This window comes from Camarhynchus parvulus, chromosome 13 (genome assembly GCF_901933205.1).
Source record: "Camarhynchus parvulus chromosome 13, STF_HiC, whole genome shotgun sequence".
Classification (NCBI taxonomy): domain Eukaryota; kingdom Metazoa; phylum Chordata; class Aves; order Passeriformes; family Thraupidae; genus Camarhynchus; species Camarhynchus parvulus.
In genome coordinates this window covers 17,000,431-17,026,990 of record NC_044583.1, presented here as the reverse complement: position 1 = coordinate 17,026,990, position 26,560 = coordinate 17,000,431, and the positions used below count along the sequence as shown (strand labels likewise).

Genomic DNA, 26,560 nt, shown 5'->3' with positions numbered 1-26,560 from the left:
AAATATGAAAAATATAATTTTTTAAAAAATTTAAATACAGTTGAAATTAAAAGGTTTCTTTTTGGTTTTGAGTAGATGCAGGGGATTTATTTTAAATAAGTGTTACAGAAGTAAAAATCCTAACAGAGAAATATATAATCAATATATAAAAATATGTATAAAAAAATATAAATCTAAGAGTAATAGGAAGACATGTAATATGGAATATGCATTTATTTATAAATAAAAATGTATAAATAAACATTAGACATTAATATACATTATAAGTAGGAATGTGAATATAAATATGAAAAAACTGTCGTAAAACGGCGCGCCGTAAAGCGCGACTGTCACAAATCGGCCGTAAAGAACAACTGTCATAAAAGGTGCCGTAAAGCGCGACTGTCATAAAAGGTGCCGTAAAGCGCGACTGTCGCAAAAGGTGCCGTAAAGAACAACCATCGTAAAAGGTGTCGTAAAGCGCGACTGTCGTAAAAGGCGTCGTAAAGCGCGGCTATCGTAAAATGGGCCGTAAAGTGTGACTGTCGTAAAAGGCGTCGTAAGTAGCTACTGTCGTAAAAGTGCCGTAAAGTGTGACTGTCGTAAAAAGGTGCCGTAAATCGTGACTGTCGTAAGAGGTGTCGTAATGCGCGGCTGTCATAAAAGTGCCGTAAAGCGCGACTCTCGCGAAACTGCTGCAAAGCGCGACTGCCGTAAAACTGTCGTGGAGCGCGACTGCCGTACAGTTGTGCCGTGTAAGATGGCGGCGCCCTGGCCCTCACGGGGTGCCGTACAACATGGCAGCGCCGCGGCCGTCGCGGAATGCCGTACAAGATGGCGGCGGCCGCCCGAGTCACGTGATGCCATGCAAACATGGCGGCTTTCGGAAGCGGGTTTTTTTTCGTGTTTTTGTCGCTTTTTGCGTGCCTTCCGCGCCTCGCCGGTCCCTCAGAACCCCCGATCGGAGCCCTCACGGCCCCCGGGTCCCTCAGAACCCCCAGTGCCCTCAGAGCCCCCGGTGCCTTCAGAGCCCCCGATAGCCCTCAGAGCCCCCGATCGGAGCCCTCAGAGCCCCCCGGGCCTTCAGAGCCCCCGATCGGAGCCCTCAGAACCTCCGATTGGAGCCTTCAGAGCCCCCGATGGGCCTCAGAGCCCCCGATCGGAGCCCTCCCCTCAGAGCCCCCGATCGGAGCCCTCAGAGCCCCCGGAGCCCGCCCCGGAGCCCTCAGCGCCCTCAGCGCGGCCCGGGCGGGGCCGCCCCGCCCCCTCCAGCCGGGCCCTTAGCGCGGCCGGAAGCGGAAGCGGCGCGCAGGAAGCGGCGGCGCTGGCGGAAGGGGCCGCGCAGGAAGCGGGGCCGGGGCTGCCCCGCGGCCACAACCGGGGCGAGGGCGGCGAGCGGAGCCAGGGCAGGTGAGGGCAGCGAGCGCCAGGGGCGGGCAGCGAGCGCCAGGGGGCAGCGACGGGGACGCGGCCGGCTCGGCCCCCGGGGCGGCGGGGCGGGCAGCCGGAGGCCGCTGCCGCCTCCCGGCCCCGCGGGCTCGGGCCGGCCCCGCTGTCACGGGCCCCGGGGGGCCCCCGGGAGTGATCGGCGGTGCCGGGGCTATGGAGGAGCCCGGTTTTCCTTGGCTCGTCTCGGCACAAACCACCGCGTCCCGGCGTTTCCCCCGCTCCGGGAGCGCCCCTCGCTGCCGGCGCTGCCCGGCCGGCCCTGGCTGCTCTCGCCGCGGTTTTCCTCATTTCTCGCTGCTGCGGAGTCTCCCCGTGGTTCTTTAAGCTTTTTAAGGTCCGTGGGGTGTTTATTCATCAAAAACAGAGCGCGTCGAGCTGTTGTTTCGTGCGACGCTCATTGTCGGGAATAAATTGAGGTGGGGGCCGCAAAATGCCGTTTAATTTATTGGATATGTAAAGCTCTTCCTGCCGTGGAGATTTGTCTTTTATGTTTAAATGGGGTCAGCTCGCTGATGTAGAATGAGGTGTTAAAGCTGTGCTCATTAGCTCAGAATAACCCCAGGAGGAGCTTTAATTGTGCAGAAACTGCAGACTCATGGAGACAAATCCTTCTTCTCCCCCTTCATGGCAGGGGCGGGTTGTGCTTGAGTCTTGCAGGATTTTTCCTGCTTTGCCTGTTAATATTTTCATTTCTCTTGCTTTTTGCCCCAGTGCTTCTGCTGTTCTCTTTCCTGCTGGATTGTTCCCAGCACGTGGCTGTGCTAGCCTGGAAGGTTTTAGGTTGTGTTGCAATCTTCTGTTCAAAGTGAGTTAGCCCAGGTGACTGGGGATTGATGTTTTCCTCGGAATTCAGTCTATAAATAGTTAATTTTGGGCTTTATGAGGTTGATCACCCCAAACTGAGCCCTTCCAGCCTACCCCAAAAAAGAACAACAAGCACAGGGTCTTCACTCCTGGCTGGAGAATTCCCCCAATCCAGAGGAGCAGAGATCCTGTCAAACAATAAATCCAAGTGGGGATTTATAGTTTGAATATCCCACTTCAAAATTAAATAATAGCAACATGAAGGTAGTAACTTAAAATGCACCCAAAATGTGTGGCACCACGTGTTTTGCAGTAATTAGATCACAGTGGTGCTGTCAGTATTTCAAGTTTTGGCTGCAACAAGGCCTTGCTGAAAGCTTTTCCAAAATCTGCCCTTTATTTACCAGTTGTTTTTCCTCACTCCACTGAATTTTGGCATCCAACCTGTTTAACAGGTTCCTGAGCTGGTGATGCTTTGCCCTCCTCATTCCTGTTCTGGTGTTAGAATGAAATAAATCTTTGCCAGGTACAGTCATGAAAGGATCTCTCAGCATTTGTAGAAGGTGATTTTTCTGTTAGCAGTGAGCTAATCTTTCTTTAGTTGCTGATTTGTTGCTGCCATGGTAATTGTGGGTGTTTTTACATGAAGCATTGGAACCCCAGAGCCTGGGAGTGCTGCAGAGGGGAGGACACAGCTCAGGGAGGAGCAGAGAGAGGATCCTGCACGCTGCTTCCAGTGACTTTCTGTGCCTTTGATCTGTAACTCAGCACCCTGAATATTTTACTTGCTGTTCTCACCTCCAAGAGGAGCTGGTTTGAGGGCTTTTAATGGCATTTTTGGAGAGCGATCAGCAGGAGTCCATTTTTTCCAAAAAGAAGAATAAATAATTTTTCTTCTGGACAGACTTTGGACTTTTATTTTGCACTGGAATGTTGTAGTTGGTGCTGAGCTGGTGATCCCTGTGCAGCTTCCCTGTGACTGCCTTGATCTCAGAGTGGGATCTCTGAAAAGAGCTGATCTCTGGTTAAACCTGTGCTGACATTTCTCCATCACTCCCTCAGCTGGGAGGGTTTGTCTGAGAATGCTCAGGTTTTGTGTGAGCCCTTGTGTCCAATCAAACCACAGCTTGTTTTTTGCAGCTTCACTGCTGCTCCCTCTGTGCCGTGTCCCTCTGTGTTTCAGGTGCCTGAATTTCATGACTCTGTGCCCGTTTCCTCCCAGCAGAGCTCGCAGCAGAGATGGGGCCCCGGCGGAAAACTGTGAAAGCAGTGAGCAGGGAAGGGGCAGAGTCTACCAAAGCTGAGGAGCCAAAAGATTACATGAACCAACTCTCTCATGAAGTGCTTTGCCACATCTTTAGGTGAGCAGCCTGGCAGAAATCAGTTCAGGGCTTCTTATTGTAGAGTTCTTTATTTTTTCACCTGTTTCTGATGCAGTAAACAGTGGGTGTACCACGAGTAGAGTGGTGGATAAAAAGGGATGACAAATGGTTTTTTCAGTCTCCAAAATTCATTTGTAAACTGAAAATTAATACCTGTGAGTGTCATGAATGTTAGAATGAAAAAGAAATAAGTGATTTAATTCTGTTATAAATACTGATTTTAGAGCAGAAATACGCTTTGGGTAGGGCACAGTTGAGGTGATTGTTTGGGAATTGTTGCATCTGCAGAAGGGATCTGGGATGAGGATGTGACCTCCCCTGCAGCAAAGCCCTTCTCTCAAATGTTCACTCAGCCCTGTTATCCAAAACATAATTCCTCATCCACAAGTTCTTGGAAAACAGCAGCTCTCCAAAACATTTGGGAATTGAGCTTGCAGTATGTGCTAGAAAAGGAAAGTAATTTAATCAAACCTGTTGATGGAAATGGCTGGGTCAGCAGGGTTTGGGTTGGTTTGCATTAATTTAAGGAAGAAAATCTTCCCTGTGAGGGGGAACAGGCCCTGGCACAGGGTGCCCAGAGCAGCTGGGGCTGCCCCTGGATCCCTGGCAGTGCCCAAGGCCAGGCTGGAGCCACCTGGAACAATGTCTCTGCCTGTCACAGGAGTGGCACTGGATGGGCTTTAAGGTCCCTTCCAACCCAAACATTCTGTGATTCTATGATATACCAGAGAACCAAGTCATCTGTGCATTTAATGCTCCATTTGTGTGACTGTTCCACGCTCAGTGTCAGGAATGCTGAGTCACTGCTTAGCAGAACTCCGGACTGAACTCTGGGCAATGCCCCCCGTGCTGCAGGCAGGCTGCGCCCAGTGCTGCAGCAGTTGGTGTCCCCGCTGTGCCCAGGTACGGCGCCAGCTGGGGCTGTTGCGGCTGTTTGTGCTGTCCCCAGGTACCTGTCCCCAGGTACAGGCCGTGTTTGGGCCAGCTGGAGGCTGCAGCAGGGCTGTTTGTGCTGTCCCCAGGTACCTGTGCCCAGGTACAGGCCATGTTTGGGCCAGCTGGAGGCTGCAGCAGGGCTGTTTGTGCTGTCCCCAGGTACCTGCCCCTGCAGGACATCATGTGCATGGAGTGCCTGTCGCGGAAGCTGAAGGAGGCGGTGACGCTGTACCTGCGCGTGGTCAAGGTGGTGGATCTGTGTGCGGGGCGTTGGTGGGAGTACATGCCCACAGGTGAGCTGCTCCCTGCCTCTCCCCTCTGCTCAATAAACCCCTGCACTTGGTTGGATCTCCCCTTCCTTTGCCTGGCTGCCCTGGGGAGTGGCTTGCCAAGTCTCTGTCTGCGTGTAAATACAAATTTGGCGTTGCTGTATTAGATCATAGGTTGGACTTGATCTCAAAGGTCTTTTCCAAGCCAGTTCATTCTGTGATTCTGTGACTGGGAGTGCTCTGTAGGCACCTGTCAATACAATCTGTGTTTGTCTGGTTGCTGGAAGGGAGTTTATCCAGGGGTTATGCCATGAAGAGGCTGTTTGCATGCAGGCAGCAAAAAATACAATGGAGTGAGAGAGCAACTCATCTGCCAGCACTTAACAATGTAAGGATAAGTTTTGATGTCACACCTCAGGTCACCTGCAGATCAATAGATAAATTTGTCAGTCTGGGTGAACCCTGTGAGTACCAGGATTTCTGTTGGGTTTAAATTGCACTGCTGAGATTTGGTGGGGGACACAGCTAAAATGAGGGAATTCTGAAAATGAGAGGATTTGCAAATTGAGATTGACTATGGCTGGTATTAAGCAGGTGTTTAGACCTAACCTAAAATTGGTGTAAATATAAGTAACTTGGCCAGTTAAAATCCTTTTTATATGCTGTCTTTCACTAGAATGAAATAAGCCTTTGCTTTAAGGAACCATCCTGTTTCTGTGAGAAATGTGAGCTGTGGTGAATAGTGAACTGAAGTAAGGGATCCAGCTGGGATTTTTTGAGCCATGGAGTTGATAAATGGAATTCCAGGAAAAATAGACCCACAAAGCTTCATGTGAGGAGGGAGAGAGCACAGTGAACCCTGCAGCCATGCAGCTCCTCTGAAGGAAACCTGTAGCAAACCTGTAAAATTCAAGGCAGTGGAGTATTTAGGTCGTGATTTCTAGAATGTGGAAGTAAAAGAAAAGCTATTGCTTCACCAAGTGCATCTTTTCAACACCACAGAACTTGTACTGCCACACAAAGAGAGAAGTGTGTTTGGCTTTCCCTTCAGAGCCGAGTGTCTGCTGCCGCACCAATACCAAATGTGTTGTTGTTGTCTTAGGTTTCACTGATTCCAGCTTCCTAACGCTGCTGAGGAAGATGCCAGACATTGAACAACTTTATGGTCTTCATCCCAGGTATCTGGAAAGGCGCCGAGTCCGTGGCCATGAAGCTTTCAGCATTCCTGGAGTTTTAGAGGCTTTGCAGGCCTGTCCAAATTTGCTGGTGAGTGGCTGGACTTGGGAGAGAGCCTCCTTCAGCACTGTTAAAAATTGTGACGGGGACTTGGTGCTTCCAGGGCTTTGGTTTAGGCCTGGCTGCACAGGGAGGAGTTAATTGTGACCCTGTTTGCTGCTCACAACTATTTTTAGTTGCACCACTGGGAATCCCAGGTGCTGTTAAGCCCAGCAGGGAATTAAAGCTCTGATCCCTCTGCTTTTAAACAGACAAGTCTTGCTAGAAATGAAAAGTGAACTAACGTTGCATTCTGTAGTTTACATGGTTAAGAGGATGTTGTTGTTGAACTGGTGTTAGAGCATTTGCTTTGCTTCCTTTTATCCAGGGTGTTGAGACCTCTCATTTAGAGCTGGTGGAAGCTATTTGGACATACATGCCCCAGGTCCACATTTTAGGGAAGTTTCGTAATCGTAATGGTGCTTTTCCAATTCCTCCTGAGAACAAGCTGAAAATTCCTATAGGAGCTAAAATTCAGACTTTGCACTTAGTAGGTGAGTGTGGTCGTGGTGAAGTAGTTGGCTTCAACACAGGTGGATTTAAAGGCTTTGAAACTCTGCAGATTTGTAATTCTTTGGAGGAGAGGGAGTTTGGGCTGTGGCGTCTTGGAGATCTTAGTTGGATATTTGATAGCAGGTGCAGAGGGCAAGTTCTAAAGAAACATTATTGACAAACCAAGGTGAAGAACTCGTGTTTCAAGGGTTCACAGCTTTTCTCACTTGCCACAAAGCACAGAAAAGCTTCCTTTTGAAAGCCAGGAATTTGTCATGCAGAGGATTAATTTAAAGCTTGTTTAAAATGTTTGTTTGTTTTGTTTATGTATTATTAGGGGTGAATGTCCCTGAGATTCCTTGTATCCCAATGCTGAGGCACCTTTATTTGAAGTGGGTGAGACTCACCAAACCACAGCCTTTTAAAGATTTCCTTTGTATCAGCTTACGTGCTTTTGTCATGAGGAACTGTGCTGGTAAGAGGGATTCTTCTGTCTGAAGGGGATGGTAGAGCATGGAGGAAATCTGGTTCTGTTAAAGTCTTGGAATTCCACATTCTGAGAGCAGCCCTTGTTTGATTTGTGGTGTTGGACAGAAATCTCTCCCTGTCCTGTCCCTTACTTGGTGCTGTGTGGTTCTGTTGACTTCCTGCTCTAGAGGGATTTGTGTGGATGTGTTCTTTTTAGTTTAGTTTTTAGTTCTTCCGTGGGATAATTCAGGGAGAAGTGAACAATCTGCTCTGTGTTTCTGGCCTTGTTGTGTGCAGGACCCACAAACTCTCTGAAGTATGTTCCCCTGGTGACAGGCCTGGCTTCTGCCAGGAATCTGGAGCACTTGGAGCTGGTCCGTGTTCCATTTCTTGGAGGACTTATCCAGCACGTGGTAGAAGACAGTTGGAGATCTGGTGGGAAACTTCTACTCCCTCATAGCTAAATAAAAATAATTAATTAATTAAAGCTTTAGCAAATTTTGGGGGCTTTTTGTCTGTAGCATGTTCTTTTTTGAGTGTTTGGAACTATGGTCATAGTGCTAAACATGCTCTGTATTGGGTGGAATTGTGATATTCTAACTGCAATTAACTCTTAATGAGCTACATTTGTTGATGAGCAGAACCAGGATTGGAGGCGTTGGGTGAAAATATTTGTTTTCTTGTTTTGCTGAAAAAGGTTAAGACAACACTGGTGAAAATGTGTGGGGCTGAGGGCTGTGATGTGAGGCTGAAGTGTAAGAAGGCTGTTCTTTATTTGCCAGGTGGTTTTAGGAATTTGCACACTATAGTTCTGGGAGCTTGCAAGAATGCACTTGAAGTGGATCTTGGCTACCTCATCATAACTGCTGCACGAAGGTACCTCCCTTCAGATCTCTCTTGGCTTCCCCTTTTTCAAAATAAATGTCTTAGAAATGATATCCAAGAGCCAGAACAGCCATCAGAATTTAAGGAATACACAAAAAACTTAGCATAACAAGAGTATTCTGTGATTAAAATAACTGCAAATACCCTCTGAGTCCTGCCAGATTCTCTGTTCTAGTAGAACAGGGCACCTTCTTGAGTGTTTTCTGTGTTTTGGCTTGAATTTTGATAGGAGCAATTCTGAATTCCCTGCAGGTTGCACGAAGTGCGGATCCAGCCTTCCTTGACCAAAGATGGTGTTTTTTCTGCTTTGAAGATGGCTGAACTGGAATTCCCACAGTTTGAAACTCTTCACCTAGGCTACGTTGATGAGTTTTTACTACAGTGTATGACACTTTTTATATCCATAAAAAACACAAGGATTACAGAAATTGCTGTGTTTTCCATCATGTTCTCAGTGATTAATGAGAATATTAATGTTGCATGTGTTGAGGCTGCTGATCTCATACAGCCAATCTGGTTTTCATCTTACCTGAGACTGGAAAAGCTGAGCTTTATTAAAGGAATTATCTGATCAGTAAGGAGTTAGAAAATCCTGCTATAAAAGACAAATTTACTGCTGTGTCTGCTCCTCTCTTTTATAGGTAAAATGACGAGTACGGACTTGGTGAGGTACGGCTTGGCTGATGTGGTTGAAAACCCAGGAATTATTACAGATATTGGTATGAAAGCTGTAAATGAAGTTTTTTCTTTCATCAAGTATCTGGTCATTTACAACTGCCCACATCTACATAACCCAAATAATTGGATCACAGGTATTGCACACCTTTGAAATTTCAGAGCTATTATATGAATTTCTGTGCTAAACCAGAATTTCTCTGCTCTAGTACTGCTTGTTCTGTTGTTAGTAAGTACAGTAGATGATGCTTGCTTTGGGGCCATGGTGGTGCTGGGAGCAGGATGGAGATCCAGAGGATGCTGCTCTCAGATCTGAAAAGGGGGTGATAAACAAGGAGTGAGGTGGGAATCCCTCAGGAAAGGCCTCTCTTGTGTTCCAGACCACTCGAGGTGGACCCGCCTGGTTGACCTGACCCTGGTGAGGTGCCATGCCATCAAGCTGGACTCTTTCAGTCAGTTCATCGAGTTACTGCCAAGCTTGGAGTTCATTTCTCTGGACCAGATGTTTAGAGAGCCTCCAAAGGTAAATTCCAGGGAATGGTTTGGCTTTTTCTCACTGCCAGGGTTTTTACTTGTTTCCATTGCATTGGCACACCAGTGTGCTCCAGCTGCTGTGCGTTCTCCTCAAAGTTGTTGTTAATTGAAGAGATTGTTAATAAATTACTTTGGTTTGCAGTTGCTTTTAGCATGAAATGCTGGGGAGAGTGGTGCTGCTTCTACAAATGGGAGCAGTGGCAGGGAATGAATGTGTGACCAGAAAAAAAAGCTCATTGATTCTATCAAAATTAAAACTCGCTCATTCTCTCAAGGTCTCTGCTGATATTTCACTGTGCTGCTGTTTTTTGTATTGTTCTTTCCTCTTAGACCTCTCTTTACAATACTAAGAGGTTTTTATGATTTTTTGCTGGGTGAAATGGGGTAGTATTTTCCTTTTGAAGTGCTTTCAGGGCTTAGGAATTTTATTTCTTCACGTTGTCCTCTCCCACACTGTAACACAAATCCTTGGTAAGCTGCTGGCAGGCAATGCAAAGTGTAAAACCTGCTTCCTTTGGCCATTAATGGTACCTGGTGTGTTGGGAAGGCTCTGATCTGCTGTTTGTATTCCTGTCATCATCCCACAGCAAATTAATAGATTAACACAATTAATAGATTAAAATGAAGTGCTTTGAGGTCTTTACCTTTATTAGGAGTTGAACAGTGACAATTTCCTAGACAGTTGCAGCAGAGTGGTTTTCCTGTTGCCTTTAGGGGATGTTGAGATAACAGCTCCATCTTCTCAAATCTGAATTTCTGCGCTTTGTTTCCAGGGCTGTGCTCGTGTGGGCCTAAGTGCAGGCACAGGAATTGGGGTCTCCTCTGCCCTGGTGAGCAATCAGAACTCCAACAATGACAATGACAACAACAACAACCACCAGAACAATAACAACAACCCCAACATGCACCACAACAACCACCAGCACCCCAACGAGCAGAACGAGGAGAACGAGCTGCGCCAGGAGGGCCCCGCTGAGGAGCAGCAGATTGGGGCTGAGGGTAATCCTGGGGAGCTTTGGGGGCATTTGCTGCTGAGGGTAATCCTGGGGAGCTTTGGGGGCATTTGCTGCTGAGGGGAATCCTGGGGAGCTTTGGGGGCATTTGCTGCTGAGGGGAATCCTGGGGAGCTTTGGGGTAGGATTTTATCTGCAGGCCCACTCACATAGGCTCCTGGTGAAGATGGGAATCTGCGCTGAAAGCTTGTTGCTCTTTCAGCTCCTGGTGTGGAGCTTTAATCTGAGTGAGCTAAGCCCCAAAAGTTGGGCTGGGCTTTGGCTACAGAGATGTAGAACAAATCTGTGAGATAATTCGTGAAACCCAGAGGCTCACCAAAGGAATCAAGGCAGTTTTTATTTATTTCCTGTGGGTGTTTGAGGGCTCAGTTTGTTCTGTTTCCTGTTCCTGACCTCCTGTTGCCCTTTGCAGCCCTGAATGAGATGGAGGAGGTGGCACAGGAGGAAGGGGAGGCTGCTGGGCAGGGCCAGGACGAGCTGCCAGCTCCCAGCCAGGCTGTTGTTCCCATGGAGGTGGATGAGGAGCAAGCAGGTAACTGGGTTTGGGAGGAAATCACCTCTTGGTATCTCCCTGAGGGATTCATTTAGCACTCTAAGTCTGGTTTTGGATGTTTTGCTTAAGCAGGGTTGCCTGATTTTGAATAATGATGTCAGCACAGCTTAGTTCTGTGAAGGAATTTATTCTCTGTTACAGCCCAGAGCTTTCTTTGCATATGCAGGGAAATACCTTGACCTTAAACCTGATTTTTGTGCTCAGCATAATAAAAGTCAGAAGGCCTCAATGAACTTGGTCTGTTGCTCTATTGGTGTTCATGGCCTTAGTTCTTTCACTGCAGCACTTGGGTTGTTTTTGCCTTTTCTCAAGCCACACAACTTGTCCCAGTGTTAATTTAATTTAATTTAATTAGTGACACAAGGCAGTCTTGATTCTTTTATTGCCACTTTTAGCTGGACAATATAATTTCCTACTGAATATCCCAACAGCCTGAAGTAACACTCCATTGTGACACTCCTCCCCTTCCAAACCAGAATGCTTTAATGCTGACATGCAGTATTTTGCTCTTCTCCCATTTAGATTTTAGTGAGGGGCCCACAGAATGGGTGGCAGTTTTTCAAGCAGTGCTAAAAGATTTTCAGCCCTTTTATCCATGCTTGGTTAATTTTTACATGAAATGCTGATATTCTCCTTCTTAGGACCAAGTGGAATTCAACCTGCTGTAAAAGCAGCTCCTATTACCATCCACGATTCAGACAGTGAGGATGAGGAGGAAATCATGGGTACTTCCAGAGCCTGCATCTCCAACAGCATTGCACAGAGTTACTCAGATGGGGAAGAGAAGAGCAGGGATCCAGTGGAAACCAGGGAACCTTCAGGTGTGCAGCATTCCTGCTTAAGCTTCAGTCTTTCCATGTGGTTCAGGTTCATTTCCAGCTTGGTTTGGAATGTAGAGTGAAGGTGCAAGGACATGTTTGGGCTGCAGTCACAGGTCTTGTACAGAAACACAGAGTGGTGCTGCGCTGATCAGAGACCTGCAGCTCCTCTTGGGGATTCCCAATGGACAGAATTTATCAGGCCTGTGAGCCCACAGTGTGGATGTCAGTTCTGGTTTCAGGGGGAAAGAATCTGTGTTTGGAGAGAATTCACATTAACTTTTGTATTGCCAATATTGGGGATTTGGGGCTTGGGTACTGTAATGAGGTGAGAGGATTCATGCAGACATTCAGGAGGAATTCCTGCTTGGAGAGGGTGCTCAGGCCTTGGCAGGGGCAGGTGTCCAGGGAAGGGCTGGAGGTGGCGCTCAGTGCTCTGAGCTGGGCACAAGGTGAGGATGGGGCACAGCTGGGACTGGATGGGCTGGGAGGGTTTTTCCAACCTCAGTAATCCTGGGATTAAGTTCCGTTATGATTTGTGTGGGTTTTTATTCACCTGTGAGCTGAGCCTGCTGTTACTGCTGGCAGCACTGCCCAGACCCAGGAGGGGGAGCTGAGCTGCTGAAATGTGAACTTCAGTCCTGTCTGTTCCTGTTTGATTTCTCAGATGTATTCCTCGTATTTAAGAAAACAGAAGCCTCTCTAGACTAGATATTAGGAAAAAATCCCTCCAGGTGAGGGTGTGAGGCCCTGGCACAGGGTGCCCAGAGCAGCTGGGGCTGCCCCTGGATCCCTGGCAGTGCCCAAGGCCAGGCTGGACGCTCCAGCTGGGGCTGGGAGCACCTGGGACAGTGGAAGGTGTCCCTGCCATGGCAGGGGGGGCACTGGAGGAGCTTTAAGGTCCTTCCAACCCAAACTATTCTGTATTTGATTCTGAGTGCCTCTGTGAGCAGTGAGCTGCTCTGGACAATCTGGTGGATTTGTGTGGCAAACCCTCCAGCACATCACTCCAAAAATGGCTGCAAGATGTTCCAAAGGTGCAGCAACAGCTACAAATACCAATAATTCCCATTTCTGGGGAGATTATTGTCATTGGCCTCTGGGCTGCCCTGTGTTTCAGTACCTTCACAGAGGAGCACTCAGGTTTGTTGGGGTTTCTCACTGCTCTCCCTCCCTTCACTCCTGCAGTGAGCGGCAAAGGCAAGACCCCCCTGCGGAAGAGATGCAGCACCAGCCACGGGGGCCAGGCCAAGCAGTTCCCCGTGGAGGAGAGCAGCTGTGAGAAGGGCTGCCAGGTGACCAGTGAGCAGATCAAAGCTGACATGAAAGCAGCCAGTGACATGCCCGAGAGGAGCAAGAGCAAGGATTCCTACAGCAGCTGCAGCAACGCCCCGGCGTCCACGGCAACACCCAGCTCCTGCAGTGCTGCTTCCCCCAGCCCTGACTGTGCCCAGGCAGCCCAGAGCCACTCTGCTGGCAGCAGCCCAGCAGCTGGAGAGGAGTGCAGGCAGGGTGGCTGCTCTCCCTGCAGGAGGGATGGGTGCAGTGAGAGGGAGCCCGAGGAGAGCTCCGTGTGCTCCCGCTGCTGCTCCCGGGCACAGCAGCGCAGGACGAGCGGGGGGTGGGATGGGGAGAGCCCCTCCACCAGTGGGGCCTGCAGGGACGGGCCAGACTTTGCACTTAGGACACTGCCAGACTGTGGGGCTGCAGGAGAGCCTGGGCATGACAGGACTAGTGGGAGTGCCTGTGGGGCTGGCAGCCAGGAGCAGAGCACGCAGCCCCCGGGCTGGCAGCTGGACTGCAAGGAGGAGTACCCACGGAGACCCCTGACCAGGGCCAGGAGCAGGCTGTCCCACGTGCCTCTGGTGTCAGAGCCAGGTAGGACTCACAGCCAGAGTAAGGGCTGAGTGCATGCAGTGCTGCCCTGAGACAGCTCTGAGCAGCTGCAGCTCCCCAGGAGCTCTGAGCTGCAGTTTGTTAGTCAGGGGTTTAAACCTGAGTGGTTTCAAGGGGTCAGAGCTTGATGGAGCAGAGGTGCCATCATCAGGTTTCTCTGAAAGTGCCACTGACTTTTTCCTCCATGCAGCTCTTTCTTTTTGTGTTCTTCATACATTCTAACCAGTATTTGCTTTACTCCATTGAAAAGCAAATGCAATTTTTTGGTACTCTGCCTGCCTGTGGAGGCTGTGATTCATTGAAACAGTTGTCTCTCCATTAAAACGCTCCCTGCAAAGGCAGCAGCTACATTTAGATCTGAACAAGAAGGCAAAGGTTATAACTGGTGCTTTATCAACTAATGAAGTCATAATTACAATTGAGCCAGGCTTTTGGACCTGCATTGGGTTCTGCTTCAAAGTGTTAAAGGCAGGGTGATCAAACTTACTGAAAATTGTCCTTTTGTTAAACACCTTCATGCTTCACATTATTGTTTTGTTCGCCTGACATAAAATAAAACCCCTGAAGGGCTGGAATGAAGGGAGAAAACAACAGATGTGAGAGGGGAACTTGCTGTTTCTTCAAATATACTTGGTTTCCAAAATAATCATCTTAGTGTGGCACAACCTCATATATCCAGGATTCTTTGCTGGGAATGTCTGGCAGGTAAAATGAAACTGAAAGATGAAATGTGCTGCTTACACAACTGTGAGTGCTGGAGGTAGGGAAGATTGAGGAAAAATTCCTGCCTCTGTTAACATGGAATGATTCAAACACTTCATATCCGGATGTTCTTCCAGTTTATTTAATGCTCCCACGTGTTAACAAAACCTAAATCACCTCAGATGTTCTGCAGGTAGATGCAGCTCAGGTTTCAAGAAGAGATCTTGCTAATAAATTTAAAAAGTCTGGTTTCTACCTTAGGACCAGTAATTAATTTGGGGATCTTTGTGCACGTGCTATATGTTTTAATAAAGACAGCTTAGTTTTAGTAAAATAATTTCTCATTTTGCTGTGTTAATGACAGAAAATTAATTCTAGGACATTTTTTCCTCTTTCTGTTGGAAGTAATGCTTGTGGTGATTTTTTTTTCAAAGACTCATCTATCAAATCAAGCAAGAATTTGAGGTCCCTGGTGGAGCTTGGGAACATTAAAGGATTTTATACCTGGGCATCCTTTGCAGTATTAGGAAAAATTTCGTGACAGTTACGAAGAACAGATTTTCCAGAAGTTTGAGATAATTTTTGCTATTTAAACATTAAAGCTATTTTGGGTCTTGTATTTGTCAAGGATGTTCTGTTTCCTGCAGAGACTCAAGTGTAACCTAACCATGAATCTTTTCTTTTCCTGGCTCCACATCTTAATGTGGTGTAGCTTCAGCATTCCTGGGTTTTCACCTATAAAGTTATTTATTTAATAATTCTGAGCACCAAGCTGGCAGTAGGGTTTGAGCAAGCAGAAACTGGTTCTGAAGCCAGGCAGGTGTTTGGATTTACCTGGGTGGGAAAAGTTGTCATGGGCTGTTCTCAGCTGTCCTGACATGGAGCAGAGGAAAGATTTTGCCATGTTTTTGTTTCCAGAAGTAGCAAAGCCAAAGCCAAGGCAAACCACCAAGAGGAAAAGGACAGCTGACAAATCCACCAGCACCAGTGACCCTGTGATTGAGGATGATCATGTTCAGGTAAGGGCTTTTCCTTCACCCCTGCAGCTTCATCACCATAAACACCTGTTGGGAACTGAACCTGTATTATATTAATTCATATCCTCCTGTATCTCATAAAATTCAATTTATTGTTCTTTCATTTTTACCCTTTCATACTTTTTTTTCCATTTGCCCCAGGTACTGACTTTGAAATCCAAAAACCTTGTAGGAATCACATTGACCAACTGTGGAATAACAGATTTGGTGCTGAAAGACTGCCCCAAAATGATGTTCATCCATGGTATGTGGTTCATGGCAGGGCTGCCTCCTCCCTCTGGCATGATTGGAAATTCCAGAAAGAATTCAAGTCAGGCCACTGCTCATTTTGTATTCATCAGCTGCATTGCTGATGAATTAGAACTCCAAATATTGCTGCTTCCCACTCTGAATGGCTCCTATAACAGCTTTAATAAAGATTAATATCTGAAAATCAACAGCTGAAATGATCTGACAATTAGGGAGATGAAATGTTTATTGAAGAGTGGTAATACAGTAATTAGGAGTTGATGAAACGAGTTTGAGTACCTTGTTTTTCTCTCATTTCTTCATTCTCCCCTAGGTTTTTCAGCTGACAGGATGATACTTTTGCTCCTTGACATGATAAAAATCTGTTTGCAGTGCTGGCTCTTAGGTTGCATTAGTTTCACATGCCGGGGTGTGACTGCTCCTGGATTGGGTCATTTATTGTTTTCTGCACCATCCAAATGAAGACTTTTTCTTCTGACACCAGATCTGTCTGCTTAGCAGAAAGAAAGGAATTATTTCTTTATTCCAGAATACTTAGAGCATACATTGATTTTGAAGGCAATTTTCATTACATGAGCAGTGTTGCTAGAAAGGAAACAATTTTATTTTCCATTGTGTGGCTTCCCAGTCCTCCGTGTTTGAGCTGATTTTGGAAGTTGTGGCAGTCCTCAGATCATTTCAGTGTAAGGAAACAGAGGGAGGAAAAGGTTATTAGATGAAACTTGACATGGCATTTTAAAAGGCCACTTCTGGCAGGGTCACAGCAGAAAAGTTTGATGATACTATGGAGAAAATGAAGAGCTGGGCTATATCTGATATACTTATGTAATCTTTTGGAACTTTTATTGCTTGTTTGCCTTGTTTTGCACCTGCCAGCCTTGAAATCCTTTGACAGGAGGCTCCTGAGGTGTTTTATTTCCTTTCCCAGCCACCAGGTGCCGTGTGCTGAAGCACCTGAAGGTGGAAAATGCCCCCGTGGTGAATCGCTTTGACTACGCCCAGTGCAAGAAGCTGAACATGGATCAGGTGCTGGATCAGATCCTCAGGATGCCCCCAGAGAGGAACAGGATCATCTACCTTCGTCCCATGCAGCAGGTACAGAGCCAGCCTGGCCTCCCTGGGACACCCCTGCAGCTGGGGCAGGGAATGGGACAACAACAGAACCCTGAAATTTGGTGTTTGAACCCAGCAGGGCTTTTATTGCAGAACCTGCTGCTTGGATTTGAAGACACTCTGCTAGATTAAATATTAAAATTCACTATCTCCAGTATTCATTGGATTAGAGGATATTGTAAACTGCACTCTTAAAGGTGCAGAGCTTCATATCCAGCAAAAACAGAACAGGTGATTGGGGATACCAGCATCATAAAGTCACCCTAGGACAGATGCATTGAGTTCATTTCAAACTGAATAACTCGGACTGTGAGAGCCTGGCTGCGCTTGGTAACTGTGTGTGAGCAGAGCATGGCACAGGGATCTGAAATCCTTGACCCATGTCCTGTTAGACTGAGGAACAGCAGAGTTTGGGGTTCTGAAGGCTCTGTGTTGCAGGACACTGGTGGGACTGGGAGCCACCCTCTCCTCCCCCAGGGTGTGTAGGAGCTGGAAGCAGGGACATTTAGGGAGTTGTTTAAATCATCTGGTGTGGATTTATGAGGGCTTCATTTAAGATCTGGAAGGTTGGGAAAGTTTGATTTTATCCCTCTGTGATGCTGCTCCTCTCCTGCTTTCCTGTCATGGTTTGCCAACAGGGTAAGGTTGATTGTACATAAAATCCATAAAATCAGCTTTGCTTTGAAACCACATCTCTTAAAGGACAGTGGTAAAAATATTAGATGGGAATAAAACCCCAAATCACTGATTGCCTCCTTGTAACAAAAATTCTGAGAGAGAAAAATAGTTTTAGATAATTCTGTAATTTTATGGAGTTTATTTACACATTGGAGTTGGGAAAGATATCAGAAATTAGACATTTCCCATCCAATTCCAGTACCCAAGAAGATAAATTGCCAAAGCTGCCCTGAGGAGGTTTCACTGCCCTCAGTCCAGTATTTATTTTGCTGTTAAAATTCTCTGCTATTGCTGCATTTCCTGGGGATTTGGTCAATACCTGTTTGCTCTTGACTCTGCAGCCCCATGGCAGTGTTTGTGGTGCTCACAAATCTTTGTCCCCAGGTGGACACGCTGACTCTGGAGCAGAAAATCTTCAGTGGCCCCTACCCCTACCACATCTGCATCATCCACGAGTTCAGCAACCCCCCCAACGTCCGCAACAAGGTGCGGGTGAGGAGCTGGATGGACACCATAGCCAACATCAACCAGTGAGTACTGCCCACATCCAGAGAACCCTGAGACACCATAGCCAACATCAACCAGTGAGTACTGCCCACATCCAGAGAACCCTGAGACACCATAGCCAACATCAACCAGTGAGTACTGCCCACATCCAGAGAACCCTGAGACACCATAGCCAGCATCAACCAGTGAGTATTGCTCACATCCAGAGAACCCTGAGACACCATAGCCAGCATCAACCAGTGAGTACTGCCCACATCCAGAGAACCCTGAGACACCATAGCCAGCATCAACCAGTGAGTACTGCCCACATCCAGAGAACCCTGAGACACCATAGCCAGCATCAACCAGTGAGTATTGCTCACATCCAGGCAGCCTTGACCCTCCCCAGGGAGCATTTGCCCTCCAGGGACTCTGCCAAGGTGTCCTGTAGCAGCTGCAGCTCCACATTTGCTCTATTCTGTCACCCAAATTAAAAAAGAAAATCCCTTTGGTTACTACTGAAGGTTGAAGTCTGGGTGGTGCAGTGTAAATCCAGTGGCAAGATGTATTTAATATAAAGCAGACTGTGAACCCATAGGGAAAATCCTATAAATTCTCCAACAATAACCTCACATTCATCCAGCAATAATTCAGTTGTACATTGAAGTTGTTGGAATAGTTGGGAGATGTCTTCAAAGCTGAAAACAAGTAATTTTTAAAAGAGTGGTTTGCTTCAGGAAATGGAGTGGGTTTCTGTGGAAGGTGATGTTCAGTCAGTATCAGCTCCTGAAAGTTCTCAGCAGCAGGGAATTGTGTCAGTGGATCTCATCCAGCAGTTCTGAACTGTCCCTGTTGGCTGTGGTTGCTCTCCAGAGGGAAGGGATGGAGGCTGAGCTGGTCTGAGGCTCTTGGGGCAGTTTTTCCATGGATTCAGGCTCCTTGAAGGGAAAGCTGGGTATTAGGATTTCTCCTTTGCTTGTTGTCCCTGCCACCTCCCCATTTCCTGTCTCTGACCTCTCTCTCTCTCCTTCTCCCCAGAGAGCTGATTAAATACGAGTTCTTCCCTGAGGCCACCAGGACTGAGGAGGACCTGAAGAAATACCCCAAGTACCCCTGGGGCAGGGACATCTACACCCTGGAAGGTGAGAGTTTGTGGGGAGCTGGGGGCTCCTGCTCAGCCTCTTGCTGAGAGAAGAGCTTTGCATCATCCCCAGAGGTGTGGAGAATGTTCCTTGTGAGGAAGTGGGGAAACAGTTCCATGGGGGAATAAGTGATTTGATCTGATCTGCTTTGTGCTGATCAGAGTTTGAGGGGTGCTGGTGCTGCAGGGGTGCTGTTTTCCTCTTGGCTCCTCACCTGTCCCTCTGCAGGCATTGTGGATGGTGCTCCTTACTCCATGATCACTGACTTCCCCTGGCTGAGGTCCCTGAGGACAGCAGAGCCCAACAGCTACGCCAGATACGACTTTGAGGATGATGAGAGGAGTGAGTAACCTGCTCTGCTTCTTCACAGATTTGCTTCTTTGGCAGTGCCTCCCTTTCCTTCTCAGTTTCTGCTCCTTAGGCTGGCTTTGGTAGATCTGTTGTTGAGGTGGGCTGGAGAGAAGTGAGAAAACTCACAGAAATTTGATATAAAAGTTAAAAACTGGACCTGGAAACTCTGGCACGGCGAGGATGTGGGTTAGAATTTATTGCAGATGTGGCTCTTTGTATTGAGGAGCTTGTCTGCTAAGATGTGATGGTAGGCAGGGCCTGGGGCTCAGTTAAAAACCTGGCTTGGTAGCAGAGAAAAATAATGTTCTTCCATTACTTAATTAGGAACATCCTGGTTAAAAATACCTATACCTTCATTAGAAGTATTTTTAATTGATCCTGGTTTGGATAATCTTACCCAGCTCCAGTTTAGGAATCTCAAGAGGACAAGGAAGAGATTTTTTTTTTGGCTATACTTTTCCATGGTTTTATTTTTTAATTTCTTTTTAAATTTTTATTTTGGACTGATGTAATTTAATTTTATTTTAGCTTGGCTTGATGCCTGTAGTTCAATATAAGGTCTGAATTACCAAAGAATTGATAAGTATTTAAGAGTCAGGATGTTAAAGAGTGTCATGGTTTGACACTGGCACAATGCCAGTGCCTCCATGAAAATACACTTTCCCTGGTGCCTGCTGTGAGATGTGACCAGGAATAAGCAAAGCAGGCTCCTACTTAGAAATAGAGGAAGAAAAGCTTTATTAACTACACCACTGCTATAAATAAGAAGAAACACACACAAGGAAAACAAAAACTTCACAGAAACATTTCCTCCTCCCCCCACCACATTTCCAATACAATACATCTCCCAAATTTCCCCATCAGTCCATCATCAAAACCTTCAATCAATCCTCAGTTCATCAAGAGGAGAGGAGTCCTTCTTGCACCATGGTGACCCCTTCCTTTTCATGTCCAGTGTTGTCACCACTGAACACAGACCAGAGCTGCCTCTAGGGTCGTCCTTTAAGGGTGCTTTGTCTCCTTCCAGAAAGGGCACAGTCTCTCCTTTTTGGGACCATCTGTCCCCCCCAAATTTGTTTGCCCTGTGGGGCTGAGGGGCACCAAAACCGAACCCTTCCGACTCTGAGGCAGCGCTTCCCCCTGGATGCAGTCTCTGTATCACAAGGAAGCATGGTTCTGTCCATGGCTGTACAAAAATAGTCCAGCAACAAGCCACTCCTCATCTCTCCCACCTAAGGTTCTTCTCTGCTCTTCCAGCATCTCTCACTGCTCAAACTCTCATCACTTGCCCATTTCCTCTTTATCATCCACTCCATCTCTGCTCCAGAAAAGGTCAATGCTCTGCAAGGTCTTCATCGTCCAAAAAAAAGGGTTAAAAGCTCCTACACGGGGCCAGGCTCCTTCTCTGCTGCACCCCCCCTTCCCCCCTGTTCTCCACAGGCCAATATCAACTTCAAGGCCACAGTCCCAAGCGCCGAGCGCCGGCTTTCTCTCTCCCATCTCCCGGGGTGGGGGGGCTGCCCAATACCTCTCGCTGCTCTTTCACTCTTCCACCCTTCCATCCTGCAAGGGCCTCTTCACCTCCCCTCTCTGTCCAAGGCCCTACCTCACTGGGCCGCATGGCTTCTCCCCTCCGCCCGGCCAGCCGGCAGCAGCTGGGCAGGGGAAGGTCTGGACTCCTAGAGGAAGCTCCCAGGGGAGAGCTCTGCTTTTAACCCCTGTGTTCTCAGAGGCGTATCCAATGCCCCAGAGGCCAAAACCAGGTGCAGTATTAATATCTGAACACCCATTGGTCTGACCACAGCATGCCAGAAAACCCATTTCCTGTCAGACCATGTCAGAGAGTCATGGAGTTAAAGCCATGAAAACTCAGGAGAGCCCTGCTGCTTTATTTGCAATTTATAACAATTGCTGTTGTTCATAAAGCATTTAAGTAATGGATAACCTGGAATTATGTCAGAGAGGACTCAGGGAGAGGCTTTCTGGTGCTCTGGGGTTCATTCCACTCCCAACATTTGGACATGGGGGCTGGAGCTCTGGGAAGCCCTGAGGAAGGCAGGAGAGAACATCCCTTAAACCCAGCTGGTCAAGCGAGGCTTTTCCTCTTTGAGTCTGAATGCAGAGCCAGCCTGGCTGGGGAACACTTTTGGGAGAAACATCTCCTTTTCCTTGCTGTCTCTGCCCAGCCACCATCTACGCCCCGAGGAGGAAGGGGCAGCTCTCAGCTGACATCTGCATGGAGACCATTGGCGAGGAGATCTCGGAGCTGCGCCAGGTCAGGAGGGGCGTGTTCCAGAGGGTCGTGGCCATCTTCATCCACTACTGCGACGTCAACGGGGAGCCCGTGGAGGATGACTACATCTGAGGGGTGTCCCCAGGCTGCCCTCCCTCCCCCTGGCACTGCTGGCCAAGAAAAAGCAGGATTTTTTTTTTCCCAAATGCAAAGCATTTCCCACCGAGGCACCCTCGGCTCTCCCTGTGGCCAGGAGGATGTAGTTAAATGTAAAGTGGAAAGTACAAATTGTATACTAAGAGTTGTACATAGAGGAAACAAAAAAAACAAAAACAAAACTTCCTAATACTGAGACTTTATTTCATATGTTTATACAATTATTTAAGTTCCATTTTAATGAAGGCCAATAATTAGGAAAGGGAAAGAAGATTTGAACTTTTCAACCCATACAATCATGGCAGTATTTTTTTTCCTTATAAAGAACAATTCCATTTGCTGTGTTCAAAAGAGTCATCAGAGTCTCTTTTAATCTGTGCCTTTTTCTTAAGCATTTAAGAGTCCAGTCTGAGTAAACCTGTCGAGCACAATCTTGGTGTCTTGTGTGCATTTTTGGAAGGGTCAGAATATTCTCCAGCTGTTGCAAAGATCAGAAGCAGGAAAAAAAAAAAGTAGAGAATTTGGTGATCTGTGGTAGTTTCTAGAGATATTCAACCCATTTTTGGGGGGAAAGGAAGCCCCCTTGTTTAGCACCTTGGAAACAGAATGTTCTCAAGCATTTTGTACTGTTAGATTTCATTTTCTTGGCGTATTTGACTCTGTACAATGGAAATCAAGTTGCTGATTGTTGGTTCCACCCTCCTGAACAGAACTGTGCCCATTGTGGCTGGCTGGAAGCTGAGCTCTCCCTCCAGGCAGGCAGAGCAGGGGATGTGGAGCTGCCTGGTGGCTGTGGCAGCACAGGGTGTGTGACACAGCCAGGGAGCTCTGGCTTCTGCTCCCTCCTGAATGCACATTTTCCACTGGTCAGTAAAAACTGCTGCTGTTTGCCCCAAAATGTGTGTGTGTTGTGTATTGAAAGGTGCTCCCAGTGCCCACAGGTGTTTGGTGGGGATTTGCTGCCAGTGAGGTGTGAAATGCACATTTTGGTGTGGCACTCCCAGGGCTGAGGCCAGTTCCCAGCTCTGGCCTGGTCTCTCATCCATGCTGGTTTAAAACTGGTGTTACCAGCCTAGAAAATGACACTTCCTGAGGAAAAGCTGTACAATTTAGACCATTTTATCCCGTTTTGCTCATCATCCTGATGGTGATTTTCTGAATTTGGGGTAAATGTGGTTATGGGGATTTCTGTGATGTTTAGCTCTGTAAAACTGGGGTGAAGCTGCTCCACACAGCCAAGGCAGTGTTGGTTTTCTCAGGCTCTCTGTGGGAATTCTTGGGATAATGTGGAATTAGAAATACATGGGATAAGAGGGGGAGAATGGTGCCTAATGGGAGCATTTCTTCAGCCCTGCTCTGTGCTGACTGGAGGTGGAGCATTAAACACCAGAGAATGTGAATGTTACTAAATTTGCTTTAATGCAGGATCACAGTCAATGGTTTATTATAACTCTTATATTTAATTAACCATAGATAATGTATTCAATGATATTCAGCCAAAACAATTGTGACCCTTTCTAGAAGTGTTTCAAGTCCTCTGAGTCATTGATTATGTCAGATTTACCATTTTAGTCCAGAAAATGTTACTGAGTTTCTGGAGTACTGCACCGGTCTCCAGCTGGTGTCTCCTCACTGCAGCCTTTTGCAGAAGTATTTACACAAATAAAGTGTTTGTTTATATTCAGTATCTCTGGAAGCAATGGAACCTTGCAGTGATTTTGCCCTCTGAAATGTGACACCCATTTTACAGCAGTGCCTAAATCCCCTGTGTCCATCTCCTGAGGGCTGGGGGGAGGGAGGAGCTGGGATCTTCTGGGGATTTGATCTTTTGGCTCTGAGCTTCCTCCTTTCTCCATTTCATGGCTGTTTTGGGCACTTCTATTTAATCACCACGGCAGGGGAGGCTTCCCTGGCTCTGCCCAGCTCCGATGTTTCTGTGCCAGGCTTCAGCTCCTCCTTGTGCCTGGTGTGTGGCAGGAGGAGCAGCTGCTGTCCCTCAGGTAAGGGGACAGTGATGCTGCTCCTCCTTGCAGCACAGGAGTTCCAGCTCTGTGGGGACAGGCTGGGGTCCAGCACAGCCCCTGAATCCAGGGATGTTTGCTCCTGGGTCCCAGAGGGAGCTCCAAAGGCAGCCTGGCCAGCACTGAGCTGCAAGGTAAGGAAATGCTGGAGGAAATGTGACTGCACCACCTCTGTGCCCTGCTTCCCCCTGGGTGTGGTTTGGGGAAAACATGGAGCAGGAATTTCTTCCCTGGGTCAGCCCTGACTCAGCCCCACTAGGGAGGTGAAATCTTGGTGGGGTTTCTGTCCCTCTGTGCAGGAGCACAGTCAGAAGGACTCTTGCAGTCAGAGGGGGCTCCTCTTGCAGTCCCTGAGGAGCACTGAGCCCCTCAGGTCCAGTCCAGCTGGAAAAGGCAGCTGCTGCTGCTGGTGGTTCCACTGACAGGGAGAGAGCCTGAGGTGACTCTGGTGCTGCTTTTCCCACAGCTCCTGGAAGAGGATGCAGAGATCCCAGCTGGGAGAGGCTCAGGTGCCTGGAAATGTCATCTAAATAGTACAGAAGGTAAACAGGGAAAGGCCAAGGAGTGTTTGGGCACAGCACAGGGGCACAGCCTCCCCTCGTGCTCACTGTGCTAGGGCTGCTTTTCCCTCTCCTTGAGGAGGAGAGCAGAATCAGTGCTTGGGCTTCAAAAAGGAAAGGATTTTGGAAGTGGTTTTGTTTGAGAAGCTGTAAGGGGTTGATGCAGACAGGAATGATGCCCCTGCTCTCTCTCCAGGCTGCTCAGGGTGTGAGGATCCCCTTGCCCAGGATTTCCACTTCTAGTTCACAGTTAAGCAATTCCAACTTAACCTCTTGTCAGGGTGGGACAGGGACACCTTGGCCCTGTGTGCACTGCATGTGACAACAGAGCAGCCAAAGCCAGGGCCCATCCCCTGAGGGGCTCCCTTCAGCTCCTCAGCACTCCCTGGGTGTTGGCAGGAGATAAACTGGGGGTTTATTCAGGAAAATTTATACAAAAACTGGAAGAACTAAAAGCTTTGGTATATTTTTATTGAGTCTGTGTTATTAATTCTCTACAGATTTCTTGCCTTTTGGCCTGGGAGTGCTCAGAGGTGGCTCAGGAGCTCAAATGGGGAGGAAAAGAGGATCCTAAACTGGGGAAGGGTTCCCAGCTGCCAGGTACAGAATGGAGATGCTCTCCTTGCCTTCAGCACTCCCAGAGCTGGGTGGGAATGACTCAGTGCCTGTGTGGGCTGCCTGCTCCTAAAGCAGCTCCTGGCTGGAGCTGCTCCTGCATTTCATCTGTGCTGGGAACGAGCTGGACACGATCTGGGCCCCATTGCTTGGTTCTGGGCACGTTATTAAGTCAGGCTGACACAAAGAAGAGTCTTAAATACCTTCTGATTCTCCCTCCTCTTGCTGAGCAGGGCCAGCTGCGAGTGAACTCCATCCTAAAGCCACAATCTTGGGTGAGATGAGCTTTAGGCTGAAGATATCTGCAGTAATCCCTGAACTGAGGGTATTTGGAAATGCAAAAGCAGCATTTATGTAGCTAATGCAGCATTGCTGATTGTTCACAGAGCTCTGGAGCCAGCAGGGGACAGGAGGAGCAGATGAGGTAAAATCAAAGCCATTTTGAGTCAGAGACAAGGTGAGCATCATTTACCTGTCAGCTCTGCAGGTTTTCAGTGACCCATTCTCAATGTCCATCTTCCCTGAAGTGTCCTTTGGTGGAACCAACACCCCTGGAGGAGCAGAGTTTGCCAAAAGAGTGTCTCTGGAGCAGGGGATCCACTGCTCCACATCCAGGGGACCTTTGGCTTTCATTTCTCACATGAATCCCTTTGGATGGCTCTGATCCCATCAGCAGCTCCACAGGGACCTGGGAATCCTCCAGGTAAGGGGCCAGGACAAGGTGGGGGCTCATGCACTGCAAATAAATCACAATTGGTAATGAACAAAGTCCTGTGAGCAGGGGGACAGTCAGGAGCAGGGCAGGGACTGTCCCCTGTCCTGGCCCTGCTGAGGGACCTCCAGGGGCTCCGGAGCTGGGACCTGCAGGGGCTGGAGTGTGCCCAGGGAAGGGAAAGGAGCTGGGAAGGGTCTGGAGCCCCAGAAGGGCTGAGGGAGCTGGAAAGGGGCTCAGCCTGGAGAAAAGGAGGCTCAGGGGGGCCCTTCTGGCTCTGCACAACTCCCTGGGCAGTTCCAGTGCCTGAGCACCCTTTCCATGGGGAAATTCCTGCTGTGCCCACCCTGAGCCTGCCCTGGCCCAGCCTGAGGCCGTTCTCTCTGCTCCTGTCCCTGTTCCTGGAGCACAGCCCGACCTGGGGCTGTCCCCTCCTGGCAGGAGCTGTAGGAAAAGCAAAGAGGGGCAGATTCCCCTCCCTGCTCCAGCCCCTGGAGCCTCCTGAGGGGCAGCTGGGAGGTGGCACCTGCTCCCAGCCTGGAGTGCCAGCAGCACCAGAAATGAGCCCAAGCTGGAGTTCACTGCCAGTCCAGAGAGGAGTTTTTATTTTTAGGAACAGCCACCGCAGCACAGACACTGAGCACAGGCAAGGACTGGCACCACCAGCCACGATGGGCAAAGCTCAACTGGGAGGCCACAGGAGCAGCCAGGGGAATGCAGAGTGGGGCTTTCCATGAGACCCCTCCTTTTCCAGGGGAATTCTCCACTGCTGGTGGCACAGTGGCACTGCTGGGTCACAGAAGCTGTGCTGGGATTATTGGCTGAGCGAGCAGGAGCTGCCAGGTGGGTCCTGACAGGTTTGCTGAGCCCTGGGAGGGATCAGAGGTGTCCTGGTGTCCATCCAGGACAGGGACATTTGGTGGTTGGAATTTCAGTTGGAAGGGGGGGAGCCTTTTCCCAGTGAGAGCCTTTGACCATTTTGGCTGGTGAGCCACTGCTCCCATTGACAGAGCCTTGGGAATGTTGCCCCTGGGGAAACCGGGAGTTTATTTTAAATTCAAAAGAGATCTTCTCCTA

The 26,560-nt window shown here is 48.3% G+C and overlaps 1 protein-coding gene across 5 annotated transcripts; it reads left to right on the top strand.

The window, feature by feature from the left end:
• Positions 1-1,302: 1,302 nt before the first annotated feature.
• On the top strand, positions 1,303-22,006 carry FBXO38 (F-box protein 38). 5 transcript variants are annotated; one of them, XM_030957544.1, is made up of 22 exons: positions 1,303-1,389; positions 3,458-3,593; positions 4,710-4,843; positions 5,922-6,085; positions 6,423-6,588; positions 6,924-7,061; positions 7,391-7,489; positions 7,837-7,930; positions 8,192-8,322; positions 8,581-8,751; positions 8,995-9,137; positions 9,922-10,147; positions 10,574-10,693; positions 11,356-11,535; positions 12,721-13,410; positions 15,049-15,149; positions 15,309-15,411; positions 16,345-16,511; positions 17,592-17,737; positions 18,732-18,835; positions 19,064-19,177; positions 21,373-22,006. In XM_030957544.1, the coding sequence occupies exons 2-22, from the start codon at positions 3,472-3,474 to the stop codon at positions 21,549-21,551; spliced, it is 3,492 nt and encodes a 1,163-aa protein (XP_030813404.1). In that variant the 5' UTR covers positions 1,303-1,389; positions 3,458-3,471; the 3' UTR covers positions 21,552-22,006. The 5 variants fall into 5 exon arrangements, with proteins under 5 accessions (XP_030813404.1, XP_030813399.1, XP_030813400.1 ...); XM_030957539.1 differs by having other exon boundaries at positions 7,352-7,489; XM_030957540.1 differs by having other exon boundaries at positions 1,319-1,389; positions 3,455-3,593; positions 7,352-7,489.
• The last annotated feature ends 4,554 nt before the right edge of the window (positions 22,007-26,560 follow it).

Bases quoted from the DNA above. Each gene is read 5' to 3' on its own strand.
- FBXO38 (XM_030957539.1), top strand. From the start codon at position 3,472: ATGGGGCCCCGGCGGAAAACTGTGAAAGCAGTGAGCAGGGAAGGGGCA. The intron at 10,148-10,573 runs GTAATCCTGGGG...TGCCCTTTGCAG, and splicing joins GCAGCAGATTGGGGCTGAGG to CCCTGAATGAGATGGAGGAG. The intron at 15,150-15,308 runs GTAAGGGCTTTT...CATTTGCCCCAG, and splicing joins TTGAGGATGATCATGTTCAG to GTACTGACTTTGAAATCCAA.